A 19,254-nucleotide genomic window follows, 5' to 3' on the forward strand; every position below is an offset into this window, starting at 1 on the left:
TAATAATAATAACCATCTGCCAGCTGCAAAAGGCCACCTTACTGGGATATGCACGCATTATTCGTCTATACATCACATAGTCCTAGACATTTGAGAAGTGTCTGACATCTGATCCAATACAACAGCCAGCAGAATGATCTTGTTTGCTGTGGACTCATCTTGTTGTGTTTCAAATAATAATAATAATAATAATAATAATAATAATAATACTTTCTTTATTTTTCACTCTATCTCCATATTTATTTATTTATTTATTTATTTATTTATTTAAAGCTTTTGTAACCCGGTCTTCTCGTCCCCCGAGGAGGAACTCAGGCCGGCTAACAACAGAGAATCAATATACAAATAAACTAAAGCATAATAACATCATAGTACATTAATACATTAAAACACATTAAAATGCAGATCAAGAATTACATAAAGGCAATTCGTCAAGGTAAATCACAAATTCACCACCATCCACCTTGTGGAGAACAGTTATTGATTCGATCATCAATCTGAGAATGCTAAGTTCCAGAGCCAAGATTTTACCATCTTTCTGAAAGTCAGGAGGGAGGGGGCAGATCTGATCTCTATCGGGAGAGAGTTCCACAGCTGAGGGGCCACCACCGAGAAGGCCCTATCTCTCATCGCCACCAGACGCGATTGCGAAGGTGGTGGGATCGAGAGCAGGGCCCCTCCAGAAGATCTTAACAACCTTGATGGTTCGTAGGGGAGAATCCATTTGGACAGGTACTCCAAAGGGACTCCAAATATAAAAGGCAAACATTCACTACCCGAATACAATACATCCATATTAACAAAATTTAAACAACCCAGCATATAAACACGAGTTATGACTTAACAACTAAAATTAAATAAAAAACACAGCCTGTTGTAACAGACATAAGACAAAACATCAAACATCGAATAGGAACAACAATATCCCAGTTCCTTGAGGCAAATAGATTAATCATTACTCAAGATATCTATTGAGCTGGTGAGGCGAGCAGGGCATGGATACGGATGGTAACTATTAATCAGAGATATAATGGTAGTATTACCAACTACTACTCCTCCTCCTCGTAATCCAGTGAGTAAAGGTACGTCTTCAGCTGTTTCTTGAAAGCGGGGAGGGAGGGGGCCATCTTTAACTCCCACCTCTGTGTATTATGTTTTGTTCCAAGACATAGCAGAACAAAAGGTCTCCAGCTCTTGTCCTTTATTCCTTTTTTAAAAATTATAGTGCTATAGCGCATCACTGAAATGGCACTTTTGTACTTTGACCTTATACGGTAAGTCTACCAGGAAAAAAAAGGGAAAATAATTGTGCTTCAAACCATAGAATTGCCTTAAGAAACCTTGCTTAAGAAATGTAGTAATGCAAATCTCAGACATTTCTACAAGAAACTCTGAAAAAGAATGGATGTGAAGGCAACAAGAAATAGCAAAACGAAGGAGCTTTATTGCCAGAACTCCTGCTACTTTGGGCCTGTCTGAAAGAGTTCTGTGTATTAAAGATACTCTTTTCCCTAGATGAGAGCTCCAGCATTTGAAAGACTGAAGAAAGACTTCCAGTTAGAAATATGACCATTTGTCAGCTTTCACACCTCTACCGCTTCCTTGATTGCCTTTTAGGAAGATGGGTTGGTTCTTTTGTCCACCGATAAGCAGATTTCTGTTTCAACAAAAGCAAACCTCGTGAACAAGGATTTATCAAAATGAAAGATTTCCTCCCATCCCAACAGTGCTAAAGGCAGACCATATTATAGCTCTTTGCTCAACTCATGACTCACTGCTGTACTTTTTCATTTAATAAATTTATTAAAATCCATCTCCCCTCCTATATCATAAGCTGTCAGGGCAACATGCAAGGAAAATCAATATAAACAGATTAAAACAAGAGAATTGGACCAGATGGCCTGTGCAGATCCTTCCAATACTATGATTTTATAATTCTATGATTAACTCTTACTGTGTTTCTCAGAATCTCAGCAGCTTTTTATGCTAATCCAATCCTATGTCAGTTTATAAGATTTTTTTCTCTTCCAAGCATAGAAATTTGCATGCATTTTTGGTGCATTTTTGTTGGGTTGTTTTGTCCCTGAACTGGGCAAGTCTCTTGTGTCATCAAGTCTCCAATCATCAATGAGTAGCTAGAGATAAGATTTTTATTTTATTTTATTCGTGTCAGGAGCGACCTGAGAAACTACAAGTCGCTTCTGGTGTGAGAGAATTGGCCGTCTGCAAGGATGTTGCCCAGGGGACGCCCGGATGATTTTTGATGCTTTATCATCCTTGTGGGAGGGTTCTCTCATGTCCCCACATGAGGAGCTGGAGCTGATAGAGGGAGCTCACCCGCCTCTCCCTGGATTCGAACCTGTGACTTGTCGGTCTTCAGTCCTGCCGGCACAGGGGTTTAACCCACTGTGCCACCGGGGGCTCCAGAGATAAGATTAGAGTGAGGGATTGCTCCTCACACATCCCTCTGAATACTTTCTTTCCCAGAAAGGGATTTGTCTTTACTCTTCCTGCTTGCCACTGTCCCCTCCCCCTTTGAAGATGTAGCAATGGAATATCTGTGAGGAAACTTCCTTTTTAAAGGTATTTTTATTGTCCTGGGCTTGCCCATGTGGCCATCCTCCATTGTCCCTTCTGCCTTTTACTTCCTTCCAGTGAAGACGCATTTTGCCTCTCTCTCTAGGCAAAATGTAGTTGCATGGATATTTTTACTTTTTACCCTTTTACCTCTTTAGAAGATGAGACATAGTAAGCTAGTTAGCTCCAAGACCGTTTCTATTTATAATGTTTTCCTTTTACTTCAATAAATATTTTGGAACCTGAAGTTCTGACTCTGCAACCCTGTGCCATCCTAAGAATAGAAGCTTATCCCAGCTTCACTACAGGTACATTTCTGCTGGTTATGAAGTGTACTTCTGGAACTCTGCTATATTTATGGTGGAATCACCCCAACAACTGCTGGTTATTTGTTAGTCTAACAGCTCATAGTCCTCTTCAATGTTTGATGTATCAATTTTTCTACCCATTCTCCTATTTAATAATGTGGATCCAAACACGTATTGGAAATACGCATAGGATACACTGGAAAGTTACTGTCAACACAGCAAAAGGAGGGCGGCTATTCCTCATGAAATTACATCCATCTGGTAGTTATTAGAAAAAAGAACTGACTAGAAATAACTATTGCATATACTCTTTTATAAATTGACCTCATATATAAGTCAAAGGCATGTTTGGAGGCCAAAATTATGGATTTTGATATGTGGATAAGTCTAGGCTTATTCCACGGAGAGGGGGCAATGCCAGTGTCACCTATGGGCCAGTCTTCATCTTTCACCACTACATTCAAACAAGTGGATATTTCATTTTTGAGAAGATTTGAGGTACAGTGTTTACAATGACCCATGACTATGTTGATCAGATTTTTGGGGTGGAAATTTTAACTTAATTTTTTACTAATATGCAGATATGCTATGGAGCATGGCCATAAAGCCCGAAAAACTCACAGCAACTCAAATCTGATCTTAAAAGTATCTATTACAAATGACTACATTTGTAATCAGATACTTTTAAGGTCAGATTTGAGTTACTGTGAGTTTTTCGGGCTGTATGGCCCTGTTCCATAGCATTCTCCCCTGACGTTTCACCCACATCTATGGTAGACATCCTCAGAGGCTGTGAGGTCTGTTGGAAACTAGACAAGTGGGGTTTGTATACCTGTGCAATGTCCAGGGTGGAAGAAAGATTTCTTGTCTGTTCGAGGCAAGTATAAATGTTGCAATTGGCCACCTTGATTCACACTTGCCATTCACACTTGATTCAAACAGACAAGAGTTCTTTCTCCCACCCTGGACATTCCAAAGATAACTAAACCTCACTTGCCAAATTTCCAACAGACTTCACAACCTCTAGGGATACCTGCCATAGATGTGGGATAAACATCAGGAGAGAATGCTTCTGGAAAAATGGCCATACAGCCCGGAAAACTCACAGCAACCCAGTGATTCTGGCCATGAAAGCCTTTAACAACAAAATCAAATTCATTCTCTTAATTAGGCCACGAGAAGTTAATGAGAAGTATATGCATCTTACAAGCACAAAGGTCTCTTTTTGGATAGGACACAAAGGATTGCCCATTCTTGTAGGCTTCTAGACTTCAAGAGGAAGTAATTCACCCCTTTGTGTTTGAAGGAAGATATCTCTGAGGATAGTCAAGGGTCACAAAAGCAGACTTGGGGACTACATGAAAACCAAGACTATACTTTGCATTCCAGGGTCCAAACTGGCCAGGATAAGTCTGATACGATTTCACACGTGTTCTCCAGCCCCACTTTGAAATACAAGGGACTGAATCCAGGACTTTCTGCGTGCAAAGCATGCTGTCTACAACTGAGCTACACTTCTGTTTCCTTTTATGCTGCAAATACACTGAATTATATAAATGTACCAAAGAGAGAGAGAGCGTACGATTGAAAGAGGGAGAATGCAGTTCTGTGTGCTGAACTCGGAGTACATCTGTGTCACTGATGTATCATTGCTATGCGCTTCACGACTTCTCCCTGTAATGCACAGCTCTTTTCTCCAGATGGCTGTTAATCTTCCTTCGTGGAAAAGGATACAAGAGGTCCCTTGACTTTGCATGATGATGATGATGATGATGATGATGATGATGATGATGATGATCCCACTTTCCCTGAAAATTGGGAGTCACGATTTTAAAAAAAAATAGAAGAAAGCAAAGGATGGCATTTGGAAGAATGTATCTATTTGTCCTCTGCCTTGAGTTGCTCAAAGATACAGCTGTCCTCACTAAGTAGAAATTTAATTGCCCGAGATAGGACGAAATCAGATACCCGAGCTGGATCCCAATGATAGCTAACAGATGGATAATAGCAACCATCAAGTATAACGAACTAATGTAATGGCCTGCTTTGCAAAATTGTGCTAGCATAGTGTGAGGTCTACCCTAATGCAAACAAGTAGGAAGGCACTGTGATTCGTAGGGCCTGTCTTGGAAATTAGCTTCAGGCCATAAATGCACTATTGTTATTGCAAATCTTGCAGCCGCTTCAACATGTGATTTTAAAACTATTTCAGTAGAGTTGCTTTCAGTGGTTTTTAAATGTGTGTGCAATGTTTTAAAGATTTTTAACTATTGTACATCTTCTTTAAGTGGTGATAAGTGAATGCAAGGGACAATAAAAAAGAGAGTGAATGCAGGAAAGGGGAAAGGTTTTTACTAATGCCACATCTCTATAGGGGCCTAATAGGTTCAATGGTTAGAGGTGAATGTAATGATAGATAGATAGATAGATAGATAGATAGATAGATAGATAGATAGATAGATAGATAGATAGGGTTTTATGGTCAGTCACATTCATAAGGGTGGACGCAACTGATTGTAATAAACACTTTTGTTTACAGACATGCACAAAATAGTTTTTATCTGTTATTCATCTCCTTGGAGGAACTGGTAGGTTGAAAGGTGATAGATATTAGGTAGTGATTGATATACAAATGGTTAGATGAATGGTTGGGCAGGTAGGTAGGAAACAATAGCCATTCCCTCTCTTCAGAACTACCCTGGCTTTCCAAACCCTTTCCTTAACTCCTGCCTTCCACCTACTAGGAGACCTCACCACCAACATGTCATTTGCCTCTCATTTGGGGAGAGGTAAAAGGTATGCAGCGGTATCCAATCAAAAATAACAGCAAAACTGTGCTTCATCATGGGAATGAAACACTATTGCTAATTATTCATTCGAAATGATTTTTTGACAGTCAGGGAAGCCTACTGGGAAGAATAATAGATCAGTGAGATTTTCACACAATTCTTTCCTGTCATAGAATCCTAGAGTTGGAAGAGACTTCCTGGCCCATCCAGTCCAACCCCCTGCCAAGAAGCAGGAAAATTCCATTCAAAGCACCCCGACAGATGGCCATCCAGCCTCTGTTTAAAAGCTTCCAGAGAAGGAGCCTCTGCCACACTCTGGGGCAAAGAGCTCTCACAGTCAGGAAGTTCTTCCTCATGTTCTGATGGAATCTCCTTTCTTGTAGTTTGAAGCCATTGTTCCACGTCCTAGTCTCCAGGGCAGCACAAAACAAGCTTGGTCCTTCCTCCCTTTGACTTCCTCTCACATATTTATACATGGCTATCATGTCTCCTCTCAGACTTCTCTTCTGAAGGCTAAACATGCCCAGCCCTTTAAGCCGCTCCTCGTAGGGTTTGTTCTCCAGACCCTTGATCATTTTAGTCGCCCTCCTCTGGACACATTCCAGCTTGTCAATATCTCTCTTCAATTGTGGTGCCCAGAATTGGACACAGTATTCCAGGTGTGGTCTAACCAAGGCAGAATAGAGGGGTAGCATGACTTCCCTGGATCTAGACTCTATACTCCTTTTGATGCAAAATCCCATTGGCTTTTTTGCCACCACATCACATTGTTGACTCATGTTTAAATTGCTGTCCATGAAGACCCTAAGATCTTTTTCACACGTACTGCTCTCGAGTGACGCGTCCCCCATTCGGTACCTCTGTATTTCATTTATTCAGCCTAAGTGTAGTATCTTGCATTTGTCACTGTTGAACTTCATTTTGTTAGTTTTGGCCCATCTCTCTAATTTGTCAAGATCGTTTTGAATCCTGCTCCTGTCCCCTGGAGTATTGGCTATCCCTCCCAATTTGGTGTCGTCTGCAAACTTGATGATCCTGCCTTCTAACCCTTCATCTAAGTCATTAATAAAGATGTTGAACAGGACCGGGCCCAGGATGTAACCCTGCCGCACTCCACTTGTCACTTCTTTCCAGGATGAAGAGGAAGCATTGGTGAGCACCCTCTGGGTTTGTTCACTTAACCAATTACAGATCCACCTAACCGTAGTTTTGCCTAGCCCACATTATTTATATTTATTATTTATTATTATTTATTTATTTCTTGCATTTATTAACCGCCGCTCTCAGCCCTAGGGCGACTCGTGGCGGTGTACAATACAAAAAGACACTTTACAAAGCAATCAGGACAACAAACTAACATCACTAATACACAACATTTAAATTACACTAAAAATCCGCTGCGTCATACTATGGAATCATAATCAATCTCGTAGTCGTAATTTCATTCCGGTTGTCATTTCCAGTAACATAGCACTCAGTTGAAGGCCTGCTCGAAGAGCCACGTCTTCAGGCCCTTGCGGAAGGCCATGAGGGAGGGCGCCTGTCTGATGTCAGCAGGGAGGGAGTTCCACAGCCGGGGGGCCACCACCGAGAAGGCCCTCTCTCTCGTCCCCGCCAGACGTGCCTGTGAGGCAGGCGGGATCGAGAGAAGGGCCTCCCCAGATGATCTCAAGGTCCTCGTGGGCTCGTAGGCCGAGATGCGGTCCGTAAGGTATTTTGGGCCGGAACCGTTTAGGGCTTTGTAGGATAACACCAGCACCTTAAATTGGGCCCGGTAGCAAATCGGCAGCCAGTGGAGCTGGAACAGCAAGGGCGTTGTGTGCTCCCTGCGTCCTGCTCCTGTTAACAACATGGCTGCCGCGCGCTGGACTAGCTGAAGCTTCCGGGCCGTCTTTAAGGGCAGCCCCACGTAGAGAGCGTTGCAGTAGTCAAGACGGGATGTGACCAGAGCGTGTACCACCATGGCCAAGTCAGACTTCCCAAGGTACGGGCGCAGCTGGCGCACAAGCCGAAGCTGTGCAAATGCTCCCCTGGTCACCGCTGAAACCTGGGGATCCAGGCTCAACGATGAATCCAGGGTCACACCCAAGCTGCGAACCTGCACCTTCAAGGGGAGTGCGACCCCATCCAGCACAGGCTGTAACCCTATACCCTGCTCGGCCTTGCGACTGACCAGGAGTACCTCTGTCTTGTCTGGATTTAATTTCAGTTTGTTCGCCCTCATCCAGACCATTACAGCGGCCAGGCACCGGTTCAGGACTTCGACAGCCTCCTTAGTAGCAGGTGGAAAGGAGTGACAGAGCTGGACATCATCTGCGTACAGATGACACCGCACCCCGAAACTCCGGATGATCTCACCCAGCGGCTTCATGTAGATATTAAACAGCATGGGGGACAATATAGAACCCTGTGGAACCCCACAGGTCAAAGGCTGTGGGGTCGAACAGGAGTCCCCCAATAACACCTTCTGGGTACGACCCTCCAGAAATGACTGGAGCCACTGCAAAGCAGTGCCCCCAAGACCCATTTCCGCAAGGCGCCCCAGAAGGATACCGTGGTCGACGGTATCGAAGGCCGCTGAGAGGTCCAGGAGCACCAACAGGGACACACTCCCCCTGTCTAGCTCCCGGCGCAGATCATCCACTAAGGCAACCAAGACCGTCTCGGTACCATGTCCCGGTCTGAAACCAGACTGTGCCGGATCCAGATAATCCGTGTCTCTCAAGAATACCTGGAGTTGTGAGGCCACCACGCTATCCATGACTTTGCCCAAGAAGGGAAGATTGGAAACAGGCCGAAAGTTGTCAAATTTAGTGGGGTCCAGTGATGGTTTCTTCAACAGCGGCTTTATAATAGCCTGTTTTAGGCTCGCTGGAATCTTGCCTTCCCGAAGGGAGGCATTAACCACCACCGTTACCCACTCAGCCAATCCCCCTCTGGCCTCCTTCAGAAGCCAGGATGGGCAGGGGTCTAGGATGGACGTGGTGGGCCTCATTCCTCCAAGTATCTTGTCCACATCCTCGGGCTTCACAAGCTGAAAAGAATCCATCAAAATAGGACAAGCAGGTGCTCGTGTCACATCCACAGAGACTGCATTTAATATGGTGTCCAGCCCAGAACGGATCAAAGCGACTTTGTCTGCAAAGAACCGAGCAAATGCTTCACAGCGCGTGGCCGAATTGTCAGGGCTCCCGCCTGGGGTGGCGGGAGTCAAAAGACCTCTGACAATCCCAAACAACTCCGCCGGACGGTTTTTAGCAGACGCAATAGTGGCCGCAAAGAAAGTTTTCTTTGCGGCTTTTATTGCCGCGGCATATGCCCTTAGAAAGGACACAAACCGTGCTCGATTTGGCTCGCTTGGGTCCGAGCGCCACACGCTCTCTAGTTCCCTCTTCTTTCGCTTCATCGCTGCCAGCTCCTCAGTGAACCAAGGCGCTGGTTTAGCTCGGTTACTTGAGAGGGGACATTCCGAAGCGATCATGTCAATTGCTCTGGTCATCTCCCCATTCCAGAGAGCGACCAAGGCCTCGACATGATCACCTGCCGAGGTAGCGGGAAAGTCCCCAAGAGCCGTCAGGAATCCATTCGGATCCATAAGCCTCCTGGGGTGGACCATCTTAATGGGTCCTCCACCTTTGCGGAGGTTAGGGGGCGCAGTGAGCCTAAATCTGATCAGGAAGTGGTCGGTCCATGGCAACGGAGAGATGGACAACTCCTCCACCCCGCCACCCTGCTCCCATCCCTGGCAGAAAACCAAGTCCAATGTGTGTCCAGCACAGTGGGTAGGGCCAGTTATTCGTTGGGACAGCCCCATGGTTGCCATGGCGGACATGAAGTCCTGAGCCGCTCCTGTGAGGGTCGTCTCGGCATGGATGTTGAAGTCCCCCAGCACAAGAAGCCGTTGAGACTCCAACGCCAGGCTCGAGACCACCCCCGCTAGCTCAGGTAGGGAGACTGTAGTGCAGCGAGGTGGACGGTACACTAACAGAATCCCTATTCTGTCCCGGTCACCCACCCTCAGGTGGACGCATTCAAAATTTGTGGTCTGCGGGATGGGGCTCCTGGTCAGATGGATGGAATCTCTATAGACCACTGCGACCCCGCCTCCCCGTCCTCTGGATCTCGGTTGGTGCTGTACGGAGAAGCCTGGAGGACAAAGCTGGGTCAGATTTACGCCTCCAGCTTCATCCAACCAGGTCTCCGTAATGCACGCCAGATCTGCCCGCTCCTCCAGGATTAGGTCCTGGATCCAGGTCGTTTTTCCGTTGACAGATCTGGCGTTCAGCAGCACCACCTTCAATCCCGAGGGCCCGCTCACCTGGTTACACCAATTTACCTTAGGAGACCGGTTGGGAATTGTTAATGTGGATAAACGGTCCGAATTAGGCCAAATTCGAGGTCTCCTTTTTCCGCATCTCCTCCTCCCCACCACGACCTCTATGGGGGCCCCTTGCCAGAAGGTCATGGGGGACCTTGTTGAAGGCCTTACTGAAATCCAGGTACGCTACATCCACGGCATTCCCCGCATCTACCCAGCTTGTAACTCTATTGAAAAAAGAGATCAGATTAGTTTGGCATGACTTGTTTTTGATAAATCCATGTTGACTATTAGCGATGACCGCATTTGTTTCTAAGTGTTTGCAGACCGCTTCCTTAACAATCTTTTCTAGAATCTTGCCTGGTATCGACGTGAGGCTGACCAGACGGTAATTGTTTGGGTCATCCTTTTTTCGCTTCTTGAAGATTGGGACCACATTGGCCCTCCTCCAATCTGCTGGAACTTCTCCCGTTCTTCAAGAACTCTCAAAGATGATTGCCAATGGTTCAGAGATGACTTCCGCTAGTTCCTTCAATACTCTTGGGTGTAGCTGATCTGGCCCTGGGGACTTGAACTCATTTAGAGTGGCCAGGTATTCCTGGATGACTTTTTCCCAGTTTGGGGTTGGATGTCCTCCAATCCCTCATCCACTCCATCTTGCTGAGGTTGAAGATGATTTCTTTTTGTGAGAAGACCGAGGCAAAGAAGGCATTAAGTAGTTCTGCCTTTTCCCTATCCCCTGTCAGCATTGCCCCATCTTCTCCTTGAAGAGGCCCTATCGCCTTCTTGTTCTTCCTTTTTCTACTGACATAAGAAAAGAAGCCCTTTTTATTGTTTTTAATGTTGTTTTAATTTTATTGTTTCCCTGGCAAGCCTGAGCTCGTTTTGTGCTTTAGCCTCGCGGACCTTTTCCCTACAGGAGTTGGCTATTTGTTTGAATTCTTCTTTGATGATTTCTCTCTTTTTCCACTTTTTCCCTTTTTCATTTGACTCCCCAAAGTGTTTCAGAGGAATAGATCTGTGGAGCAAAAACAAGTTTTGTTTGTTTGTTTGTTTGTTTATTTGTTTGGGGGGGGTGCATACAAAAAAACCCTGAATGGGCAGAACTGTTTTCTATACAGAAAATAAATTGCACAAAAGCCATGTGTTTTATAGTGTGTAATATGCCACACAGAACATAGACAGATAGAACTAAACTCCTAAGATTTCAATGTATTGTCAAAAGCTTTCATGGCTGGAATCACTGGGTTGTTGTAGGTTTTTTCAAGCTATATGGCCATGTTCTAGAGGCATTCTCTCCTGATGTTTTGCCTGCATCTATGGCAAGCATCCTCAGAGGTAGTGAGATCTGTTGGAAGTAGGAAAATGGGTTTATATATCTGTGGAATGACCAGGGTGGGACAAAGGACTCTTGTCTGCTGGAGCTAGGTGTGAATCTTTCAACTGACCACCTTGATTAGCATTTGATGGCCTGGCAGTGCCTGGGGCAATCTTTTATTGAGAGGTGATTAGATGTCCCTGATTAAGATTGAATTTAAGATTTCTTCGGTCTCTATGAGAAATTTTTGCTCATCAGCAAAAAAAATGTTTGAAAACCCCTGTTCTACAGAGAAGGAAATGTTCTGAACCCCATTTTGAATACATAATTGGATTTAATGTTACTTCTAGGCAGCTGGGTAAGTATGTTGAAATTTTCCTTACTGATTCCTCCATTTAATTTTCTCTTTTTTCCTATCTCTCTTTATAAATCACACCCACTCTATTCAAAAACAAACGTATATATGCTAAGAGAGGATCTGTGTATATTCCCCCTGAAAGCACCCGATCCTTCCTGAATAGCCCTTAAAATTAATACTGACCACCAGATTGTTTGTAGAGCAAGAAAACTGCATCAGTTCAGAGATTGAGTAAAAGTAATAGAAATCAGATGACAGCAAGTTCAGCAGCTCTGCAGTTTAAACCACTGCGCCCCCAGAGGCTTTAAACAACCCTGTTAAAGGCAAAACACTGAGCATTTGTTTTGCCTTTGGAGAGGGTTTTGCTCTCTCAGAGCAGAAGATGGCAATGTAAACATCCAAGCTCTAGAAGTTGTCCAAGCCTTTTATGGAACCAAGAGAAATAAGCCCAGTAGCAATGAGCAGATTTTCCTAGAATTTTCTTCAGATGTTAAGAGGAATATCCAAAGAATAATAGAGACAAAAGACCTGGATAGTATGATCCAAAGTGTGCCATTTTAAGATGGGGTGTGGGGAGTTTGTGCCAATTTAATTTCACTAGGCTGTGCATGGAGTAAAATAAATTTCAAGTAGCAGAAGAGCTCCTGGGATGAATAAATAACAACTGCTCTTCACTCATATATACATATATATTTAAATAAATATCTGCATCTTTTCCCTCCACTGCAGGAAGACCATCTGGGGTTACTTTTGAGGGGAAAAACAGCAAGAGCAAAAATAGTTCATTCTAATCACCATTCTTCCACTTAAACATATAGTCTCACAATACAAGGCTGATCTGTGCTCGTTACATGTGGCATGGCTATGGCTTTTGTGTTTAGTTTTGGCCCTTACCTTAGCTACTAAATTAGCTCAAGAAATAGTCAAGAGTTTTGCCTGTGTATATTCACACCTAAATCCTCCCTGTTTTTGCTTAATCTAATGCAGGTACAGTTAATACTTTCTCAGCTTCAGGCTGTTTTACAGGTTATGATTGCTTCCCTGGGGTTTTCGGCATTTCTTTTTCTCACGCATACTGTTGTGCAAACAGAATCCCAAATTGGTTTTATTAATGCAGTGTCCTTTGAAAGTATTTCTTGGCTTCTTGACCTAGAATGAAATTAAACTATTTTTAGCTTTCAGGCCACTCTGACTGCTGAAGCAAAACTGATTCAAGGTAGAGCTGTTATGGACGCATCGCATACGTGAAACAAGTAACATCCCTGGGAAATTAGCTAGCAGAAACCACTTGTAGAGTACTGATGTGACCCTTTCTGGACTTTACTAGACAATTTAAAAGGGAAGGGATACAAAGAAGTGGGTAGAGTGGCTTTCCATTGTTATTCATCCATTCATTCACACACACACACACACATCCTTTATTTCTCTCTCTCTTGCACACACATACATATAACTATTTGTGATTGTTGTATGATGGAATAATAATGTGTTGCTGTTCACAATCTTTAAATTATTTAACAAAAAATGGAAAACACATCATTAATCCCTGTTTGTAACTCCCCTTACACTGGAACTTCCAGGGTTCAGAACAGACAAGAGATATAAAACAGAACTCTTATATATTGTAAAATGTATGGAACAGTTTGTTGGATCTCCTTAGAACACATACTCTCTTCTTACATGCAGATCTTAATCATATGAAAATCGAAAGCAGATGGGTAAAGTTTGTTTTAAATGCACTAGCCACCCATCTGGAGATCAATTTCATCCATCTTATGACCTCACCAGACAGGGTAAAATTCAGTGGGATTTGGTGGTTCCTCTTTAGTTTTGCTACGGAGCCCACCAGCACCCATCCCACTATGTACATCAACTTTTGGTGGGGCTCCATGGCAAAATTGAAGTGGAATTGGCATACACCACGGGTGCAGCAACACGTGAAGCTTCTCATGTTGCACAGAATTGAACTAGAAGAAGCCAAGTAGCATATGCTTTCCCTGCCAGATTAGCCACAATCCATGGAGATTCTAGCAGCAAATGTGATGAGGTCCATAGACTTTCTACAGATCACTCAAAGATGGAGCTACAAGAGGCAAACTGAGGCATTTGTTCCCTGGAAGAGGTTGTGACCCTTTCTTTGCCCCCCTTCTTTGTTCCTCAAAATTCAAGCATTGCAGTGACTTGAACTTAAAACTACAAATTTATAAAATTGGTTTTGTCACCCAAAGAAAAGGGACAGGCAACGTGGGCAAGGGAATGCAAAGGTAGAAAATAAGAGACTCCTATATATGAACCATTTTTAATGTCTTCCTCTCTGCAATGGCAGAAAATTGGGAAATAAAGCAAGAGCTCTTTTGCCTCCTCCCCAGTTGTTATACCTTTCTTGGCACTGTCTCCAAGGAGGGTCTTTAAAAAAATAAAGAAAGAAAAAGAAATAACTTGTATACTATCCAAAATGAGAGAAGCAATAGTAATGATCTATTCTGCTTTGGTCAGACATCACCAAGAATATAGTGTCCAGTTGTGGACACCACAATTCAAGAAGGATATTGACCAGCTGGGTTCAGAGAAGAGCAAGCAAATAGTAAAAAGTCTGAGCATGTAACCATCCCTCAGACAATATCACTTTGCTTTGTCGTTGAGGAGAGATGATTAGTGGTAGGCGAAACTGGTTGAATTTTAAAGAGATGTGTATGTGTATCAGTATTAGCACACCTTGCTTAGCAGAAAATATGTATGTTTTCATAATGACAAAAAATGCGGAGCAGCCATGACCCTGTTGCCATAAATAATGTGAAGGATTGGATGTATGGACTGCCCTCTAGCAATGAGGTGAGTCTACCAGCGGGGAAATGTGTGGCCATTTGTGGCAATCTCACTACAATATGTGTGATGTGTGTGGCTTTGATGGGGTCAATGTAAATCAGGAAAATCAGACAGATTATTTTTCATCCATGTAGACAAACCCAAAGACATGGGCTTGCAGAGTTTTTATCATGCCACTCCATGGCATGGTTGGGTTCTTGAAATGTGCTACATAATTTCAAGTTGCCGCATTACATCAGCCACTCCCACTGTTTTAGCTGGATGGCATGGTGGCAGTCCTCAATTGGGGAAGTCTGCAGCATCTAAATATCTCAGTATAATTTTTTAAAACATCCCCCTCCCCCTTTTCTTTTCTTAAAAGCAAGCTAAACGGAATCAGAAATGGCTCTTGCCAAAGCATCCAGCTATCAAGGAGAATAGCTGCTGGGTACAGCCTGCTGTTCGGCTTGACAAGCTGCCATCCTTTCCACACCAAACGAAACCAAGCATGAATCTAGAGCCAGGGAATTATTATGGGCCTCCTGGGACACTGCTTGTCAACTTCTCTCCCTTGCCCATGCATGCAACAGCTTTGAGCTGATACTGTTACAGAGAGAAGAGGGACATGCAGGCAACCCAAAGGTCAGCACCAGCAATCTTCAAAATGTCAGCATAAAACCCAGGTGACCTTTCCAGGTCACTGATTACATAGCCCCTGTACTCCTATGCAACAGTCTTCCTCTGCCTCTTTTCGCTCTTGTGATCACAGACAGCAGTAATTTGGACTGTAAGACCTACTCAACTAAAAGAGCCCTCCCTTCCTATATTTTGTTGTTGTGTGCCTTCAAGCTATTTTGAGACTTATTTATTATTTATTTATTTATTTTGGGCTTTTATATCCCGTCCTATCTCAACCGCCGCAGAGAGACTCAGGACGGCTAACAAATCGGCACCCCATGGCGCCCACATCAAAAACATAGATACACAATTTAACGGCAATATAATAATAATATAAAACAGTATGAACAGTATAAAACAATATAAAACAGTATAAAAACAGTATAAAAACAATCAATCAATCAGTCAGCCGTCACCGGTTTAAATCATCATCCAAGGGCAGTCCATCAGTTCTATATAAGTCAACACATCAGCAAGTCAGCCTAATCTACAAAGACCTGATCCCATAGCCAGGATTTTACTTGTTTCTGGAAGGTCAAGAGGGATGCAGCAGATACAGTTTCACTCAGGAGGGAGTTCCATAGCCGGGGGGCCACCACAGAAAAGGCCCTGTCCCTTGTCCCCGCCAAACGCGATTGAGACAATCAGGGAACAGTGAGCAGCAGGCCCGTAGCCAGGATTTCGATTTGGGGGGGGGGGCTGAGTTTGTTTCGGGGGGGGCTGAGTCTGAGCGAAAGAGGGTTTACCCTAGCAAACCTTTTGTATCGTTACCCCAATACCCCCATGCATATGGGATATATTGAGTATGGTGATCAGATCATGATATGAATAAACTTAGTAAAGGTAAAGGTAGTCCCCTGACATTAAGTCCAGTCATGTCTGACTCTGGGGTGTGGTGCTCATCTCCATTTCTAAGCCGAAGAGCCAATGTTGTCCATAGACACCTCCAAGGTCATGTGGTCGGCATGACTGCATGGAGCGCCATTACCTTCCCTCCAGAGCAGTACCTATTGATCTACTCACATTTGCATGTTTTCGAACTGCTAGGTTGGCAGAAGCTAGGGCTGACAGCAGAAGCTCACGCCGCTCCCCGGAATCGAACCTGCGACCTTTCGATCAACAAGCTCAGCAGCTCAGTGCTTTAACCCACTGCGCCACCGGGGGCTCCTTATGAATAAACTTAACAGTTTAAATAATGCACCAGTAAGGCGTTTTCGCGAACCACCATGAGAATTTCAGGGGGGGGAGGCTGAAGCCCCTCGAGCCCCCCCCCCCCCCCCGGCTACATGCCTGATGAGCAGGGTCCCTGATGATCTTAGGGCCCTAGGTGGATCGTAGCGGGAGATACGTTTGGACAAGTAAACTGGGTTAGAACCATTCAGGGCTTATATAGGCCAAAGCCAGCACTTTGAATTGTGCTCGGAAGCTGATAAGCAGCCAGTGGAGCTGGCGTAACAAGGGCATTGTGCGCTCCCTGTACCCAGCCCCAGTGAGCAACCTGGCTGCAGTTTCTCAAGTCACTCCTGACACGATCATAAAAAATAATAATAAATACCCTTTGCAAGGAAAGGCATTACATAAGGTAGCTTAGGCATGCTTTCTGCATCTCTTTTGAGCACACCCTGGGCATTGTGTTCGATAGGAGATGCACAGTGTTTTCTCCTTTTTTCATTTTTCTTCTTCCCTCAACAGTGTTCCTATATACCCAAGTGTGGCAAGAACTTTGAAGAGTCCCTGTCCCTTGTGAATGTCGTTATGGAAAACTTCAAGAAGTATCAGCACTTTTCCTGCTTTTATGACCCAGAAGGCACTCAAAAGAATGTATTGCTAACAAAACTTTACAGTTCCAATGTGGTGTTCCACTCACTTTTTTGGCCAACGTGCATGATGATCGGAGGACTAGCAATTGTTGCCATGGTCAAGTTGACCCAGTACCTATCCCTTCTCTGTGAGAGGATCCAACGGATCAACAGATAGAAGTTATCAGCTCACTTCCAGGATTGATTGACAGCTGAAATACTGTTTCTTTCTTTTTTTTTCATTCTTCACCAAAGAACCTTAAGTTTGTAATGTCTACGTCTGTTCTAAGTTCCTTATATTTTTATGAAGTAGAGCAATAACGAAAAAGGCTGTTCTATATGCAAACGTGATGCTTTTATTATGCAGATGATGAGAAAAGGAATTACCGTTTGCGTTGGCCATTTACATGATCTTGATTTATGCTGCAACTGAGTACTTCTTTTCTTCTTCTTTTTTTTCTACAGCCAAAATAGGGCTCAGTGTAAAACCATTTGCCAAGCTTTGTCTTTGAATGCATCAACATTTCAGCACAAATCCAATTTGGAGGGATGTATTACATTGCTACATGTGTTCACGTGAACCATTGAAAGTTCCACTTAAGCCAGGAGATAAGGGATGGATGCAAGGGATGCAGAATGGAAGGAAGTTTGAAAAAAAGATAAAAGCAGAACCCTGGCCAACTGAAGTGGAACTAAAATGGATGCCTTCATCCAGATATTTCTTGCCTGTGTGGGACTCCCAGCTACCTTCTCCACTGAGGTCAAAGGTCTCACACAAGTGCAGGACGTATCACTGCACACTCAAGCGCCACTCCAGAGAACATTGTCAGGCTAACATCCCATTGAAATCTATAGAACTTTTTAGCCAAGGCTGATTGCAATGGGATGCTAGTACAATTTACTGTATATGCTCATGTATAAGTCTACAGATTGTAGTCAAACAAATTAACCACAAAAACCCAGGTTGACTTATCCACAGGTCAATGTAAGTACTGTAACTTAACACACACACACACCCTTTTCTGAGTAGAGTGATGTAAGGTGAGAGCTTGGTCAACTCTGTGAGAACCTAAAAGCAGCACTGAGCCCTTCTACTCACTCCACCACGGCACCACTTCTGGACTTTTTGAGTGCATGGGTGGGAAAATTGCTGGGGTTTACAGGGGTGGCTGAGGTGCCATTGGTTCTTTCCCCTTTATGTGGAATGACCCTCAACTTATTGTCGAAGGCTTTCATGGCTGGAATCACTAGGTTCTTGTAGGTTTTTTCGGGCTATAGGGCCATGTCCTAGAGGCATTTCTCCTGACGTTTCGCCTGCATCTATGGCAAGCATCCTCAGGGGTAGCTACCTCTGAGGATGCTTGCCATAGATGCAGGCGAAACGTCAGGAGAAATGCCTCTAGGACATGGCCCTATAGCCCGAAAAAACCTACAAGAACCTAGACCCTCAACTTATCCAAAAATCATATCAAATCTATAACCTGCCCTTGAATTTTACATGAGGTCAACTTATACATGAGTATATGTGGCAATTGTTTGATGGAGTTGGGGAAAGCTCCAGAGTTCTGGACCGGGGCAATAATCTACAAGTCTTCATGCTCAGGGTTAAAATTTTGTTTCTGGTGTTTTAGATATCTAGCAAAACATTGCTTTGCAATATCTTCTTTCTTCACAAATCATTATTTACCAAAGCTACAGCCAAAAAAAAAACCCCTACCAACAAACACACCAACCCTCATTCCACAAATCTATACATTTTGTCATTTCATTTTCTACTCCAGCCTGAGCCCTGTTGGCAGAGATGGGACCAGATAACACCTTGTGTGCAAGTCTATTATGTGCATTTTTCTTGTATTTGCTACCATATCACTGTAAAGAACTAAACAAAAAATCCATAGTCAGCTATTTTTTCATTTTTTACTTCCAACTCTTTTAGATTTTTTACTGGGTATTTTAAAAAAAGAATACTAGACGAGAAGACAAAAAAAAGTATATTCTATTCAGTGGTGTATTGTAATATGAATATGTTATATTTTATTATTTCTTTTATTGACTGGAATGTGAGCAGTGCACTTCTTGTATATTCCCCGTGTCTGGTTAAAATCATAATGAAGGAAAATCGTGCCAGGGAGCTGGGAAAGGCTTAGATGCCATTTTTGTAGTGGCATTTTAGTTCAAATAAGCATAGCTGGAACTTAGTATGGAAAGGGCATTCTCTAGTTTGAAACCACAATTAAGATATAGTTTACCTGTTTGAGTGTTGGGCAACTCTGGAGACCAGGGATCAAATCCCCACTTGATCAT

The 19,254-nt window shown here is 43.6% G+C and overlaps 1 protein-coding gene across 6 annotated transcripts in view; it reads left to right on the top strand.

Annotated features, from left to right (window-relative positions):
- The window catches only part of LOC132770495 (calcium-activated potassium channel subunit beta-2), a 308,897-nt gene extending 290,625 nt beyond the window's left edge, over nucleotides 1-18,272 (top strand). For all 6 annotated transcript variants that reach the window (XM_067466055.1, XM_067466054.1, XM_067466052.1 and 3 more), the window contains one exon: nucleotides 16,844-18,272. In XM_067466055.1, the coding sequence (XP_067322156.1) occupies nucleotides 16,844-17,128 (285 nt within the window). In that variant the 3' untranslated portion in view covers nucleotides 17,129-18,272. The remainder of the gene's footprint in view (nucleotides 1-16,843) is intronic.
- The last annotated feature ends 982 nt before the right edge of the window (nucleotides 18,273-19,254 follow it).

The sequence above is a fragment of the Anolis sagrei genome, chromosome 3 (assembly GCF_037176765.1).
Source record: "Anolis sagrei isolate rAnoSag1 chromosome 3, rAnoSag1.mat, whole genome shotgun sequence".
NCBI classification, from domain to species: domain Eukaryota; kingdom Metazoa; phylum Chordata; class Lepidosauria; order Squamata; family Dactyloidae; genus Anolis; species Anolis sagrei.